This window comes from Erpetoichthys calabaricus, chromosome 3 (assembly GCF_900747795.2).
Source record: "Erpetoichthys calabaricus chromosome 3, fErpCal1.3, whole genome shotgun sequence".
Classification (NCBI taxonomy): domain Eukaryota; kingdom Metazoa; phylum Chordata; class Cladistia; order Polypteriformes; family Polypteridae; genus Erpetoichthys; species Erpetoichthys calabaricus.
This window is the reverse complement of record NC_041396.2, coordinates 49,084,590-49,103,236: the sequence shown is the minus strand read 5'-3', so window position 1 is coordinate 49,103,236 and position 18,647 is coordinate 49,084,590. Positions and strand designations below refer to the sequence as shown.

The 18,647-nt window shown below is 35.1% G+C and overlaps 1 protein-coding gene across 1 annotated transcript; it reads left to right on the top strand.

The window, feature by feature from the left end:
- The first annotated feature begins 288 nt into the window (after positions 1-288).
- LOC127527075 (uncharacterized) lies at positions 289-17,653 on the top strand. The gene is made up of 3 exons (XM_051924686.1): positions 289-307; positions 2,458-17,549; positions 17,645-17,653. Exons 1-3 carry the CDS (start codon positions 289-291, stop codon positions 17,651-17,653), a joined length of 15,120 nt encoding a protein of 5,039 aa, XP_051780646.1.
- The last annotated feature ends 994 nt before the right edge of the window (positions 17,654-18,647 follow it).

The following is an 18,647-nucleotide window of genomic DNA, read 5'->3' as shown; positions in this document are numbered from 1 at the left end:
CTGTTTGAATTTTATGCATATATATAAATGCAAAGAATTATTATTATTATAAATCCATTTTCTTCTAGAATTTCTTTCTAAATTGTAACTTTCTTATCCAATGAGGATTCTTTTAAATTTGCTGCAAATGTAAAATTTTGCCAGGAAAATGTTCCACATTGTATGAACTATAACTTTAAATTGATACTACTGCTTCTTAAAGGAATACTTCATCCAAAAATTGTATTTTTTATGTAACTTACCTCATGAGTTTTATACCACTGACCAAGAAAATGTTTAATGATAGTAATGGCTTCTTCACCAACGAGTGAGTGGTAGTGGTGGACAGAGTCCTATCGATCTTGAATTCAAAACCTCAGTCCCGTAAGAATTGCATTTCCTGTTTATGCTCAGTGCTGATTAACAATATTTAAGCAAAAAAATACATGTGTTTTGAACATGGTAAGCCTACAACTGTATAAGTGACATATGCAACACACATCCGTGTCACAAATATCATGAGATTTTTTTCATTGTCACTTTTGATATTGTTTGCTGTGGTCCGGGCTGCTATTCTATCATAAGCTTTTTTATCCTTTTTCCATGAACTTGTTCTTTGTCATCACTACAAAACATGGTGTAAAATAAATCATTTTTGTGTGAAGCATAAATTTTACCTTCCTAATAACTTAAATTTAATACAAATTTGTTTTAACAGTTTACTATATCATCTATAAACTCTATTATACTACAATTAAATTTGAATTTATAAAATTAGTTTTGAAAATAAGCTGTACAATAACATTAATTATGTAATATTTTGATCATTAAATTCTAGCAGTCTTTCTGAACTAAGATCCTGGATGGCTAATAATTTTCTTTATCTGAATCAAAATAAAATAGAGGTGCTTATAGTGGGTCCATCATTTGCAAACCTCAAGTCCACAATCTAGGTGTTATCTTTGATAGTAACCTCTCTTTTGAGAAACAAGTTAATTCTGTAGTCAAGAGTTGCTTTTTCCAGCTTCGTCTATTAGGTAAGATCAAGCCTTTTTTATCTTCTAGGGATCTTCAGAAAGCTACTCATGCTTTTATCTTTTCTCGCCTTGTTTACTGCAACTCGCTGTATTCTGGGAACAGCAAATCCTTGATACACAGGTTACAGTTGGTCCAGAATGCTGCCGCTCGCTTTCTGGTTGGGGCAAGAAAGTATGACTCTGTTTCTCCAATATTAGCTTCTTTACACTGGCTGCCTGTCAGTTTTTGAATTGATTTTAAAATCTTGTTGCTAGTTTTTAAATCTTTACATGGGCTTGCTCCTGCCTATTTATCCGAATTATGTGTTTTACACCAGCCATCCAGAGTGCTTAGACCTTCTGGTCAGTTGTCTCTTGTTGTACCTCGTACCAAGTGTAAAACTAAGGGGGACAGGGCTTTTGCAGCTGCTGCTTCTCACCTGTGGAACTCTTTACCTCATCACATAAAGGAGTCATCTACAATTGAACTGTTTAAAACAATATTAAAGACTCATTTCTATTCACTTGTATTCCGTGACCTTCAGTAATACTGATGATTTCCTCATTGTGATTATGTAACATTACTTCTATTTATTATTTATTTTATTTATGTTTATTTATTTTATTTCTATTTATGTTATTCATGTTAATTGTATGTTTTTCTTTAATTGTATGTTTTTCTTTAATTCTATTATTGTAAAGCACTTTGGCCACAGCATTCCAATGTTGTTTTAAATGTGCTATATAAATAAAGTTGACATTGACATTGACATCTACACTGTATTCATCATTGTAGTACATTAAAAGATAAAATACAGTGTGTTTCATACATTATAATCTCATGTTTTTTATTAACACTTTTGTGAACTGTGCAAGTTTTTAGGGTGCTACACGGCACCTAAGACAGGTTTTGTAGCTGTGTTGGTTTCAGAAAGGTGTTGTTGCTTGTCATTGAAAATACAGCACTGCATTTCCGCCAGCTATGATGTACATACATAAATCTGGGGTCTGATGTCAGGTTCTGCTGAACCATGTGATGATGCTTATATTGGTGAATGCCAATTGTTTTCAAAAACGAATATATATTTGGTTAATTTTCAAATCTTTACACATGACTGTTTTGCAAATTAAGTATCAATTTTCTTATTATGCTTAAAGTGACAATTATAAGGTGTTTGCTCATCCCTACTGTTCTACTGGTAAGATGGAAATGTAAGGAGTTTCCTTTCAAGTAGGTTTAGATTCCAAGAACATTATGAAAATTAATGGTCATGCAAAGTCAGTCATACATTCTCATGATTTTTATAGCATTAACACAACTAGTGTAGAGAGCAAAATATTTCTTGTTCATAATTTCATGGAAAAATCATGGTAATTGATATACTGTATTTTTGTTGATGGGTATACTAAGGCAAATTAAAGGGTTTAGAGTAAATATACATTTGTATCTTTTTTTTTCCAGCAAAGTGCAACAATACCGTATCACCTTCATCATCTACAACCAATTCTTCAATTACAGAAACAAATTCTCCTTTGGTATCAACCAGAAATGAATCCAATGCTAATTTACCTTCTTCAGGATTTTTGGGCAATTTAATATCTACAACAAACTTTAGTACAAGTGAAGAAATTCTTACCTTATCACTGTTATCATCTTCCACTTTTAATTCAGATGCATCTTCTACTTCACCAAAAACTACAAACTCCTCGCAGACAAATGTGGCATTCATATCCTTGAATTCGATACTGACAGCTAAAGAAAATATGGAATTGTCAACATCATCTTCAATAAAACCTGCCACACCAACCTTGACTAACAATATTTTGTCACCTGCAACAACTCCAGTTAGTAGTTATTGGTCATCATCATCCTCATTACCTCATATCACGGAAACAACAACAGTTCCAAATAATTTCTCAATAACTTCTTTAACTTCTCGTTTAATCCCAATAGCATCAACCAGTAGTAATTTATTAAATACAATAGACACAACAATGGCATCATCAGCATTAGACTCCACAACAGAAGTTAGCTTAAGTAGTAATGCTTTGTCAGCACTTACAAATACTTTTGTGAATTCTGTGCCAACTGTTAATGTGTCTTTTTTAACCAAAAATACCTCTGCCACTTCTGTCACATCTAGTAATTCTACATTGAGTTCAACAAGTCCTGCCACAACAAATCTAATCAATTTAAACACAAGCACCCCTTTACAAAGGGCAGTTAGCACTACCTTGATCTTGCCATCTGCAAATATCACTTCTACAGGTTTAACAAATAACACTGTTTCATTGTCTTTCACTAATAGCCAAACAGCAGGAATACCAAACTCTTTACCATCCACATCATTCACAAGTATTGTACCTACAACTAGTGAAGCAACTGGTCTTTCATTAAACTTTTCAAGTACAATTTCAAGAATAGCAAACGTACCTGCCACAACTTCTTCAACAACTGCATTAGACGTTACCATTTCTGCACTAACCTCTACAACTAATTTAACAACAGCCACAACTAATAATGTTTCATCAGAATCTAGCAATAATGTTTCTGCAGTAGACACAACAATGGCATCATCAGATTCAATCTCAGCAACAGAAGCAAGCATAAGAAATAATGCTTCATCAGCAGTTACAAACATTTTTATGAACTCTTTGCCAACAGTTAATCTGTCTTTATTACCTACAACTACTTCTGCCACTCCTCTTACGTCTAGTACTTCTACATTGACTTCAACAGGTCCTCTCTCAGCAAATATAACCAGTCTAACTATAAGTAAACCTTCAGAAACGACAGTAGACCCTGCCTTGACCTTAACATCTACAAATATCACTTTTACAAATTTAATAAATGTCACAGTTTCATTACCATTCGCAAATACCCAAACAACAGCAAAACCAACCACCGCTTCATCTTCTGCACTGCTTACAAGTACTCTACCTACAAGTAAGGAAACAAGTTTTTCAGTAAACTCTTCAAGAACTCTTTTAACAACAGCAAATGTACCATCCACAAATTTCTCAACCTTAACAGATGTTTTCTTCTCTTCACCTGCTTCAATGACGAGTTCAACAAAAGCCACAACTAATTCTGTTTTATCACAATCTATAACAAATTTTAGTACAAGTCAGGGGATTTTTACCTTCTCACCGTTATCTTCTTCCATTCTTAACTCAGGTGTATCTACAGCTTCACTAAAAACTACAGACTCTCAGCAGACCAATGCAGAATTCGCCTCCTTGAATACCATGTTGACAGCTACAGAAACTGTTGTGAAGTCATCAACATATTCAAAAACACATGCTGCAAATAATACATCATCTAGTAATATCCCTGAAATATCTAGAGGACCTTTAAATTTTTCTTCAATCACAATGCAGCATTTTTCATCAGATACATCAAACACGTTGACTGACAAATCTTTATTAACTGCAGCATCAACTAACTTTTCTTCATCGTTGGCTGGGCATTTTCCAGTAAGCTTCCCGTCAAATATAACAGCAATAGCACCAAATAATTTTTCACTAACTTCTTCAAGTTATCATTCAACTCCTACAACGCCAATCACTACCAATTTATTAACAGAAATAGACACAACAATAGAGTCACCAGCATCAGGCTCAGCAACAGACGTGAGTTCAGGAAAAAATGTGCCAACAATTACAAAAACTTCTATAAACTCTGTGGCAACAATTAATCTGCAGTTACTACCCACAACTATCTCTGTCACACCTATTGTATCTAGTACTTCCACTCCGAATTCAACTGGCCTTTCCTTAACAAATGTAACCAATCTAACGACAAGTACCCCTTTAGCAAGGACAGTAAACACTAGCATGATGTTGCCACCTACAAGTACTATTTCTACAAGTTTAATAAATAACACTATTTCATCATCATCCACAAATACGCAAACAACAGCAATGTCAAACAGTGCTCTGTCTTCCACAACACTTACAAGTATTGTACCTACAACTAAGGAAACATCTGGCATTTCATTAATCACTTCAAGTAACATTTCTACATGGGGAAATATACCACCCACAAATTCCACAACAACTGTATCAGGCATTATGTTTTCTTCACTAATCTCTACATCAGGTTCAACAACAGCCATAGATACTATTGTTTCATCACAGTATACAAATAACATTGGTGCAAGTAAGAAATTTGTAACCTTATCAACATTACCCTCATCATCTAGTCTTAACTCGGATGTAGACAATGGATCATCTACTCCTTTGCCACAAACTACAGACTCATTGCTCACAAATGCAGCATTCATGTCCAGGAATGCCATGTTGACAGATGCAGAAACCAGGGCGTTGTTATTATCATCATCTGGAAGACCACTTGCTGAACCTACCATGACCAACAGTGTTTCATCACCTACAAAAAATACACTTACAACAACTCAACCAATCACTACTTTATTGACATCTATCATATCATCTGGTAATATCTCTGAAATATCTACAAGACCTTTAAATTTATCTTTAGACACAACAAAACTGTTTCCATCAGATGCACACAATATATCAACGAACAAAACTTTAACCATAGCATCAACTAACTTTTCTTCCTCATCTGTCAGAGATTTCCCAGAAACAACCACAATGTTACCATCAGCCACAAGTTCCTTTCCAGTTAGCAATTACTGGTTATCATCTTCCCCATTACCTCAAAACATAGGAGCAGCTACAGGTTCAAGTAATTTTTCAGCAACTTCTTTAACTTCTCACTTAATCCCTATAACATCAACCACTATCAGTTTATTAACTGCAGTAGACACAATTGCATCATCAACAGAAACAAGATTAAAGAATACTACATCAGCAATTACAAACACTTTTTTAAATTCTTTGCCAACTGTTAATCTGTCTTTACCACCGACAACTATATCTGCTACTCCTATCATATCTAGTACTTCTACATTGACATCAACAAATCTAACCAGTCTAACCACAGATACTCCTTTAGCAAAGACAGTAAACTCTGTCTTGATATTACCACCTACAAATATAACTTCTACAAATTTAGTAAATAACACAGTTCCATTGTCATTCACAAATACCCAAACAACAGAAATGCTAAACACTGCTTTACCTACCACATCTACAGGTTTTACAAATAACACTGGTTCATTGTCTTTTACTAATAGCCAAACATCAGAGATACCAAACTCTGCTTTACCTTCAACATTATTCACAGCTGTTCTGTCTGCATTAAACAGAACAACTGTATTTTCAGGAGACTCTTCAAGAATTCTTTTAACAACAGTTACTGTACCACTCACAAATTCTTCAATTTTATTAAACTCTGTCTTTTATTCAGCAACCGCAACAACAGATTCAACAACAACTACAACTAATACTATTTTGTCACAATCTACAACCAATTTTAGTACAAGTAAAGGATTTCCCACATTACCACTGTTATCTTCTTCCATTTTTAACTCAGATGCCTCTATTACTTCACCAAAAACAACTGACTCCACACAGACAAATACGACATTCATACCCTTATTGACATCTACACAAACCATTGCGATGTCATCATCACCTGCAAGACCACCTGTTGTTCCTACCACAACTAACATTATTTCATCACCCATGACAAATCCTTCTACAACAACTCCACCAATTAGTGCTTTATTGACATCTGTCACATTATCTGGTAATAACTCTGAAATATCTACAAGACCTTTGAATTTTTCTTTAATCACAACACTTCCTTTTTCACTTGATACATCCAATATTTCAACAACCAAAACTTTAACTACACCATCAACCTCAATGACATCAGCGGCTACAAGTTCCTTTCCATTTAGTAGTTTTTGGCCATCATCATCCTCATTACTTCAAAACAAAGAAGCAGGTACACCTGTAAATGATTTTTCAATAGCTTCTTCAACTTCTCATTTAATTCCTATAACGTCAACCAATACCAATTTATTAACTGCTGTAGACACAGCAAAGGCATCATCAACATCAGACTCACTAACAGAAGCAAGTTTAAGGAATAATTCATCCCCAGCAATTACAAAAACATTTGTGAATTCTGTGCCAACCGTCAATATGTCTTTATTACCCACAACTATCTCTACAACTCCTGTCACATCTAGTGCTTCTACACAGAGTTCAACAAGTCCTGTCACAACAAATTTAACTAATTTAAACACAAGCACCCCTTTACAAAGGGTAATAAACACTACTTCGATCTTACCATCTACAAATATCACTTCTACAGCTTTTACAAATAACACTGCATCATTGTCTTTCACTAATAGCCAAACATCAGAGATACCAAACTCTGCTTTACCTTCAACATTATACACAGCTGTTTTGTCTACAATGAACAGAACAACGGCATTTCCAGGAAACTCTTCAAGAACTCTTTTAACAACAGCTACTGTACCACTCACAAATTCTTCAATTGTATTAAACTCTGTCTTTTATTCAGCAACCTCAACAACAGATTCAACAACAACTACAACTAATACTATTTTGTCACAATCTACAACCAATTTTAGTACAAATAAAGGATTTCCCACATTACCACTGTTATCTTCTTCCATTTTTAACTCAGATGCCTCCATTACTTCACCAAAAACAACTGACTCCACACAGACAAATACGGCATTCATACCCTTATTGACATCTACACAAACCATTGCGATGTCATCATCACCTGCAAGACCACCTGTTGTTCCTACCACAACTAACAATATTTCATCACCCATGACAACTCCTTCTACAACAACTCCACCAATTAGTGCTTTATTGACATCTGTCACATTATCAGGTAATAACTCTGAAATATCTACAAGACCTTTAAATTTTTCTTCAATCACAAAACTTCCTTTTTCACTTGATACGTCCAATATTTCAATAACCAAAACTTTAACTACACCAACAACCTCAATGACATCATCGGCTACAAGTTCCTTTCCATTTAATAGTTTTTGGCCCTCATCATCCTCATTACTTCAAAACAAAGAAGCAGCTACACCTGTAAATGATTTTTCAGTAGCTTCTTCAACTTCTCATTTAATTCCTATAATGTCAACCAATACCAATTTATTAACTGCAGTAGACACAGCAAAGGCATCATCAACATCAGACTCACTAACAGAAGCAAGTTTAAGGAATAATTCATCCCCAGCAATTACAAAAACATTTGTGAATTCTGTGCCAACCGTCAATGTGTCTTTATTACCCACAACTATCTCTACAACTCCTGTCACATCTAGTACTTCTACACTGAGTTTATCAAGTCCTGTCACAACAAATTTAACCACAAGCACCCCTTTACAAAGGGTAATAAACACTACTTCGATCGTACCATCTACAAATATCACTTCTACAGCTTTTACAAATAACACTGTTTCATTGTCTTTCACTAATAGCCAAACATCAGAGATACCAAACTCTGCTTTACCTTCAACATTATTCACAGCTGTTCTGTCTACATTAAACAGAACAACGGCATTTCCAGGAAACTCTTCAACATCTCTTTTAACAACAGTTACTGTACCACTCACAAATTCTTCAATTGTATTAAACTCTGTCTTTTATTCAGCAACCTCAACAAAAGATTCAACAACAACTACAACTAATACTATTTTGTCACAATCTACAACCAATTTTAGTACAAGTAAAGGATTTCCCACATTACCACTGTTATCTTCTTCCATTTTTAACTCAGATGCCTCTATTACTTCACCAAAAACAACTGACTCCACACAGACAAATACGGCATTCATACCCTTATTGACATCTACACAAACCATTGCGATGTCATCATCACCTACAAGACCACCTGTTGTTCCTACCACAACCAACATTATTTCATCACCCATGACAACTCCTTCTACAACAACTCCACCAATTAGTGCTTTATTGACATCTGTCACATTATCTGGTAATAACTCTGAAATATCTACAAGACCTTTAAATTTTTCTTCAATTACAACACTTCCTTTTTCACTTGATACGTCCAATATTTCAACAACCAAAACTTTAACTACACCGTCTACCTCAAAGACATCAGCGGCTACAAGTTCCTTTCCATTTAGTAGTTTTTGGCCATCATCATCCTCATTACTTCAAAACAAAGAAGCAGCTACACCTGTAAATGATTTCTCAGTAGCTTCTTCAACTTCTCATTTAATTCCTATAACGTCAACCAATACCAATTTATTAACTGCAGTAGACACAGCAAAGGCATCATCAACATCAGACTCACTAACAGAAGCAAGTTTAAGGAATAATTCATCCCCAGCAATTACAAAAACATTTGTGAATACTGTGCCAACCGTCAATATGTCTTTATTACCCACAACTATCTCTACAACTCCTGTCACATCTAGTGCTTCTACACAGAGTTCAACAAGTCCTGTCACAACAAATTTAACTAATATAACCACAAGCACCCCTTTACAAAGGGTAATAAACACTACTTCAATCTTACCATCTACAAATATCACTTCTACAGCTTTTACAAATAACACTGCATCATTGTCTTTCACTAATAGCCAAACATCAGAGATACCAAACTCTGCTTTAACTTCAACATTATTCACAGCTGTTTTGTCTACAATGAACAGAACAACGGCATTTCCAGGAAACTCTTCAAGAACTCTTTTAACAACAGCTACTGTACCACTCACAAATTCTTCAATTGTATTAAACTCTGTCTTTTATTCAGCAACCTCAACAACAGATTCAACAACAACTACAACTAATACTATTTTGTCACAATCTACAACCAATTTTAGTACAAATAAAGGATTTCCCACATTACCACTGTTATCTTCTTCCATTTTTAACTCAGATGCCTCCATTACTTCACCAAAAACAACTGACTCCACACAGACAAATACGGCATTCATACCCTTATTGACATCTACACAAACCATTGCGATGTCATCATCACCTGCAAGACCACCTGTTGTTCCTACCACAACTAACAATATTTCATCACCCATGACAACTCCTTCTACAACAACTCCACCAATCAGTGCTTTATTGACATCTGTCACATTATCTGGTAATAACTCTGAAATATCTACAAGACCTTTAAATTTTTCTTCAATCACAAAACTTCCTTTTTCACTTGATACGTCCAATATTTCAATAACCAAAACTTTAACTACACCAACAACCTCAATGACATCATCGGCTACAAGTTCCTTTCCATTTAGTAGTTTTTGGCCCTCATCATCCTCATTACTTCAAAACAAAGAAGCAGCTACACCTGTAAATGATTTTTCAGTAGCTTCTTCAACTTCTCATTTAATTCCTATAATGTCAACCAATACCAATTTATTAACTGCTGTAGACACAGCAAAGGCATCATCAACATCAGACTCACTAACAGAAGCAAGTTTAAGGAATAATTCATCCCCAGCAATTACAAAAACATTTGTGAATTCTGTGCCAACCGTCAATGTGTCTTTATTACCCACAACTATCTCTACAACTCCTGTCACATCTAGTACTTCTACACTGAGTTTATCAAGTCCTGTCACAACAAATTTAACCACAAGCACCCCTTTACAAAGGGTAATAAACACTACTTCGATCGTACCATCTACAAATATCACTTCTACAGCTTTTACAAATAACACTGTTTCATTGTCTTTCACTAATAGCCAAACATCAGAGATACCAAACTCTGCTTTACCTTCAACATTATTCACAGTTGTTCTGTCTACATTAAACAGAACAACGGCATTTCCAGGAAACTCTTCAACATCTCTTTTAACAACAGTTACTGTACCACTCACAAATTCTTCAATTGTATTAAACTCTGTCTTTTATTCAGCAACCTCAACAACAGATTCAACAACAACTACAACTAATACTATTTTGTCACAATCTACAACCAATTTTAGTACAAGTAAAGGATTTCCCACATTACCACTGTTATCTTCTTCCATTTTTAACTCAGATGCCTCTATTACTTCACCAAAAACAACTGACTCCACACAGACAAATACGGCATTCATACCCTTATTGACATCTACACAAACCATTGCGATGTCATCATCACCTACAAGACCACCTGTTGTTCCTACCACAACCAACATTATTTCATCACCCATGACAACTCCTTCTACAACAACTCCACCAATTAGTGCTTTATTGACATCTGTCACATTATCTGGTAATAACTCTGAAATATCTACAAGACCTTTAAATTTTTCTTCAATTACAACACTTCCTTTTTCACTTGATACGTCCAATATTTCAACAACCAAAACTTTAACTACACCGTCTACCTCAAAGACATCAGCGGCTACAAGTTCCTTTCCATTTAGTAATTTTTGGCCCTCATCATCCTCATTACTTCAAAACAAAGAAGCAGCTACACCTGTAAATGATTTCTCAGTAGCTTCTTCAACTTCTCATTTAATTCCTATAACGTCAACCAATACCAATTTATTAACTGCAGTAGACACAGCAAAGGCATCATCAACATCAGACTCACTAACAGAAGCAAGTTTAAGGAATAATTCATCCCCAGCAATTACAAAAACATTTGTGAATTCTGTGCCAACCGTCAATATGTCTTTATTACCCACAACTATCTCTACAACTCCTGTCACATCTAGTGCTTCTACACAGAGTTCAACAAGTCCTGTCACAACAAATTTAACTAATATAACCACAAGCACCCCTTTACAAAGGGTAATAAACACTACTTCGATCTTACCATCTACAAATATCACTTCTACAGCTTTTACAAATAACACTGCATCATTGTCTTTCACTAATAGCCAAACATCACAGATACCAAACTCTGCTTTACCTTCAACATTATTCACAGCTGTTTTGTCTACAATGAACAGAACAACGGCATTTCCAGGAAAATCTTCAAGAACTCTTTTAACAACAGCTACTGTACCACTCACAAATTCTTCAATTGTATTAAACTCTGACTTTTATTCAGCAACCTCAACAAAAGATTCAACAACAACTACAACTAATACTATTTTGTCACAATCTACAACCAATTTTAGTACAAGTAAAGGATTTCCCACATTACCACTGTTTTCTTCTTCCATTTTTAACTCAGATGCCTCTATTACTTCACCAAAAACAACTGACTCCACACAGACAAATACGACATTCATACCCTTATTGACATCTACACAAACCATTGCGATGTCATCATCACCTGCAAGACCACCTGTTGTTCCTACCACAACTAACATTATTTCATCACCCATGACAAATCCTTCTACAACAACTCCACCAATTAGTGCTTTATTGACATCTGTCACATTATCTGGTAATAACTCTGAAATATCTACAAGACCTTTGAATTTTTCTTTAATCACAACACTTCCTTTTTCACTTGATACATCCAATATTTCAACAACCAAAACTTTAACTACACCATCAACCTCAATGACATCAGCGGCTACAAGTTCCTTTCCATTTAGTAGTTTTTGGCCATCATCATCCTCATTACTTCAAAACAAAGAAGCAGGTACACCTGTAAATGATTTTTCAATAGCTTCTTCAACTTCTCATTTAATTCCTATAACGTCAACCAATACCAATTTATTAACTGCAGTAGACACAGCAAAGGCATCATCAACATCAGACTCACTAACAGAAGTAAGTTTAAGGAATAATTCATCCCCAGCAATTACAAAAACATTTGTGAATTCTGTGCCAACCGTCAATATGTCTTTATTACCCACAACTATCTCTACAACTCCTGTCACATCTAGTGCTTCTACACAGAGTTCAACAAGTCCTGTCACAACAAATTTAATTAATTTAAACACAAGCACCCCTTTACAAAGGGTAATAAACACTACTTCGATCTTACCATCTACAAATATCACTTCTACAGCTTTTACAAATAACACTGCATCATTGTCTTTCACTAATAGCCAAACATCAGAGATACCAAACTCTGCTTTACCTTCAACATTATTCACAGCTGTTTTGTCTACAATGAACAGAACAACGGCATTTCCAGGAAACTCTTCAAGAACTCTTTTAACAACAGCTACTGTACCACTCACAAATTCTTCAATTGTATTAAACTCTGTCTTTTATTCAGCAACCTCAACAACAGATTCAACAACAACTACAACTAATACTATTTTGTCACAATCTACAACCAATTTTAGTACAAATAAAGGATTTCCCACATTACCACTGTTATCTTCTTCCATTTTTAACTCAGATGCCTCCATTACTTCACCAAAAACAACTGACTCCACACAGACAAATACGGCATTCATACCCTTATTGACATCTACACAAACCATTGCGATGTCATCATCACCTGCAAGACCACCTGTTGTTCCTACCACAACTAACAATATTTCATCACCCATGACAACTCCTTCTACAACAACTCCACCAATTAGTGCTTTATTGACATCTGTCACATTATCTGGTAATAACTCTGAAATATCTACAAGACCTTTAAATTTTTCTTCAATCACAAAACTTCCTTTTTCACTTGATACGTCCAATATTTCAATAACCAAAACTTTAACTACACCAACAACCTCAATGACATCATCGGCTACAAGTTCCTTTCCATTTAGTAGTTTTTGGCCCTCATCATCCTCATTACTTCAAAACAAAGAAGCAGCTACACCTGTAAATGATTTTTCAGTAGCTTCTTCAACTTCTCATTTAATTCCTATAATGTCAACCAATACCAATTTATTAACTGCTGTAGACACAGCAAAGGCATCATCAACATCAGACTCACTAACAGAAGCAAGTTTAAGGAATAATTCATCCCCAGCAATTACAAAAACATTTGTGAATTCTGTGCCAACCGTCAATGTGTCTTTATTACCCACAACTATCTCTACAACTCCTGTCACATCTAGTACTTCTACACTGAGTTTATCAAGTCCTGTCACAACAAATTTAACCACAAGCACCCCTTTACAAAGGGTAATAAACACTACTTCGATCGTACCATCTACAAATATCACTTCTACAGCTTTTACAAATAACACTGTTTCATTGTCTTTCACTAATAGCCAAACATCAGAGATACCAAACTCTGCTTTACCTTCAACATTATTCACAGCTGTTCTGTCTACATTAAACAGAACAACGGCATTTCCAGGAAACTCTTCAACATCTCTTTTAACAACAGTTACTGTACCACTCACAAATTCTTCAATTGTATTAAACTCTGTCTTTTATTCAGCAACCTCAACAACAGATTCAACAACAACTACAACTAATACTATTTTGTCACAATCTTCAACCAATTTTAGTACAAGTAAAGGATTTCCCACATTACCACTGTTATCTTCTTCCATTTTTAACTCAGATGCCTCTATTACTTCACCAAAAACAACTGACTCCACACAGACAAATACGGCATTCATACCCTTATTGACATCTACACAAACCATTGCGATGTCATCATCACCTACAAGACCACCTGTTGTTCCTACCACAACTAACATTATTTCATCACCCATGACAACTCCTTCTACAACAACTCCACCAATTAGTGCTTTATTGACATCTGTCACATTATCTGGTAATAACTCTGAAATATCTACAAGACCTTTAAATTTTTCTTCAATTACAACACTTCCTTTTTCACTTGATACGTCCAATATTTCAACAACCAAAACTTTAACTACACCGTCTACCTCAAAGACATCAGCGGCTACAAGTTCCTTTCCATTTAGTAGTTTTTGGCCATCATCATCCTCATTACTTCAAAACAAAGAAGCAGCTACACCTGTAAATGATTTCTCAGTAGCTTCTTCAACTTCTCATTTAATTCCTATAACGTCAACCAATACCAATTTATTAACTGCAGTAGACACAGCAAAGGCATCATCAACATCAGACTCACTAACAGAAGCAAGTTTAAGGAATAATTCATCCCCAGCAATTACAAAAACATTTGTGAATTCTGTGCCAACCGTCAATGTGTCTTTATTACCCACAACTATCTCTACAACTCCTGTCACATCTAGTACTTCTACACTGAGTTTATCAAGTCCTGTCACAACAAATTTAACCACAAGCACCCCTTTACAAAGGGTAATAAACACTACTTCGATCGTACCATCTACAAATATCACTTCTACAGCTTTTACAAATAACACTGTTTCATTGTCTTTCACTAATAGCCAAACATCAGAGATACCAAACTCTGCTTTACCTTCAACATTATTCACAGCTGTTCTGTCTACATTAAACAGAACAACGGCATTTCCAGGAAACTCTTCAACATCTCTTTTAACAACAGTTACTGTACCACTCACAAATTCTTCAATTGTATTAAACTCTGTCTTTTATTCAGCAACCTCAACAACAGATTCAACAACAACTACAACTAATACTATTTTGTCACAATCTACAACCAATTTTAGTACAAGTAAAGGATTTCCCACATTACCACTGTTATCTTCTTCCATTTTTAACTCAGATGCCTCTATTACTTCACCAAAAACAACTGACTCCACACAGACAAATACGGCATTCATACCCTTATTGACATCTACACAAACCATTGCGATGTCATCATCACCTACAAGACCACCTGTTGTTCCTACCACAACTAACATTATTTCATCACCCATGACAACTCCTTCTACAACAACTCCACCAATTAGTGCTTTATTGACATCTGTCACATTATCTGGTAATAACTCTGAAATATCTACAAGACCTTTAAATTTTTCTTCAATTACAACACTTCCTTTTTCACTTGATACGTCCAATATTTCAACAACCAAAACTTTAACTACACCGTCTACCTCAAAGACATCAGCGGCTACAAGTTCCTTTCCATTTAGTAGTTTTTGGCCATCATCATCCTCATTACTTCAAAACAAAGAAGCAGCTACACCTGTAAATGATTTCTCAGTAGCTTCTTCAACTTCTCATTTAATTCCTATAACGTCAACCAATACCAATTTATTAACTGCAGTAGACACAGCAAAGGCATCATCAACATCAGACTCACTAACAGAAGCAAGTTTAAGGAATAATTCATCCCCAGCAATTACAAAAACATTTGTGAATTCTGTGCCAACCGTCAATATGTCTTTATTACCCACAACTATCTCTACAACTCCTGTCATATCTAGTGCTTCTACACAGAGTTCAACAAGTCCTGTCACAACAAATTTAACTAATTTAAACACAAGCACCCCTTTACAAAGGGTAATAAACACTACTTCGATCTTACCATCTACAAATATCACTTCTACAGCTTTTACAAATAACACTGCATCATTGTCTTTCACTAATAGCCAAACATCAGAGATACCAAACTCTGCTTTACCTTCAACATTATTCACAGCTGTTTTGTCTACAATGAACAGAACAACGGCATTTCCAGGAAACTCTTCAAGAACTCTTTTAACAACAGCTACTGTACCACTCACAAATTCTTCAATTGTATTAAACTCTGTCTTTTATTCAGCAACCTCAACAACAGATTCAACAACAACTACAACTAATACTATTTTGTCACAATCTACAACCAATTTTAGTACAAATAAAGGATTTCCCACATTACCACTGTTATCTTCTTCCATTTTTAACTCAGATGCCTCCATTACTTCACCAAAAACAACTGACTCCACACAGACAAATACGGCATTCATACCCTTATTGACATCTACACAAACCATTGCGATGTCATCATCACCTGCAAGACCACCTGTTGTTCCTACCACAACTAACAATATTTCATCACCCATGACAACTCCTTCTACAACAACTCCACCAATTAGTGCTTTATTGACATCTGTCACATTATCTGGTAATAACTCTGAAATATCTACAAGACCTTTAAATTTTTCTTCAATCACAACACTTCCTTTTTCACTTGATACGTCCAATATTTCAACAACCAAAACTTTAACTACACCAACAACCTCAATGACATCATCGGCTACAAGTTCCTTTCCATTTAGTAGTTTTTGGCCATCATCATCCTCATTACTTCAAAACAAAGAAGCAGCTACACCTGTAAATGATTTTTCAGTAGCTTCTTCAACTTCTCATTTAATTCCTATAACGTCAACCAATACCAGTTTATTAACTGCAGTAGACACAGCAAAGGCATCATCAACATCAGACTCACTAACAGAAGCAAGTTTAAGGAATAATTCATCCCCAGCAATTACAAAAACATTTGTGAATTCTGTGCCAACCGTCAATGTGTCTTTATTACCCACAACTATCTCTACAACTCCTGTCACATCTAGTGCTTCTACACAGAGTTCAACAAGTCCTGTCACAACAAATTTAACTAATTTAACCACAAGCACCCCTTTACAAAGGGTAATAAACACTACTTCGATCTTACCATCTACAAATATCACTTCTACAGCTTTTACAAATAACACTGCATCATTGTCTTTCACTAATAGCCAAACATCAGAGATACCAAACTCTGCTTTACCTTCAACATTATTCACAGCTATTTTGTCTACAATGAACAGAACAACGGCATTTCCAGGAAACTCTTCAAGAACTCTTTTAACAACAGCTACTGTACCACTCACAAATTCTTCAATTGTATTAAACTCTGTCTTTTATTCAGCAACCTCAACAACAGATTCAACAACAACTACAACTAATACTATTTTGTCACAATCTACAACCAATTTTAGTACAAGTAAAGAATTTCCCACATTACCACTGTTATCTTCTTCAATTTTTAACTCAGACGCCTCTTTTACTTCACCAAAAACAACTGACTCCACACAGTCAAATACAGTATTCATACCCTTATTGACATCTATACAAACCATTGCGATGTCATCATCACCTGTAAGACCACCTGTTTTTGCTACCACAACTAACAATATTTCATCACCCATGACAACTCCATCTACAACAACTCCACCAATTAGTGCTTTATTGACATCTGTCACATTATCTGGTAATAACTCTGAAATATCTACAAGACCTTTAAATTTTTCTTCAATCACAACACTTCCTTTTTCACTTGATACGTCCAATATTTCAACAACCAAAACTTTAACTACACCAACAACCTCAATGACATCATCGGCTACAAGTTCCTTTCCATTTAGTAGTTTTTGGCCCTCATCATCCTCATTACTTCAAAACAAAGAAGCAGCTACATCTGTAAATTATTTTTCAGTAGCTTCTTCAACTTCTCATTTAATTCCTATAACGTCAACCAGTACCAATTTATTAACTGCAGTAGACACAGCAAAGGCATCATCAACATCAGACTCACTAACAGAAGCAAGTTTAAGGAATAATTCATCCCCAGCAATTACAAAAACATTTGTGAATTTTGTGCCAACCGTCAATGTGTCTTTATTACCCACAAGTATCTCTACAATTCCTGTCACATCTAGTGCTTCTACACTGAGTTTATCAAGTCCTTCATCAACAAACCTAACCAATCTCACTATAAGCACCCCATTAGCAAGAGCGGTAAACACTACCTTGATCTTACCATTTAATATTTCTTCTACAACTTTAATAAATAACACAGTTTCATTGTCCTTCGATAATACCCAAACAATAGAAATGCCAAACACTGCTTTACCTTCAGCACCATTCACAACTAAGGAAGCTTTTTTTTCAGGAAATTCTTTAAGAACTCTTTCAACGTCTGTAAATGTACCATCCTCAAAT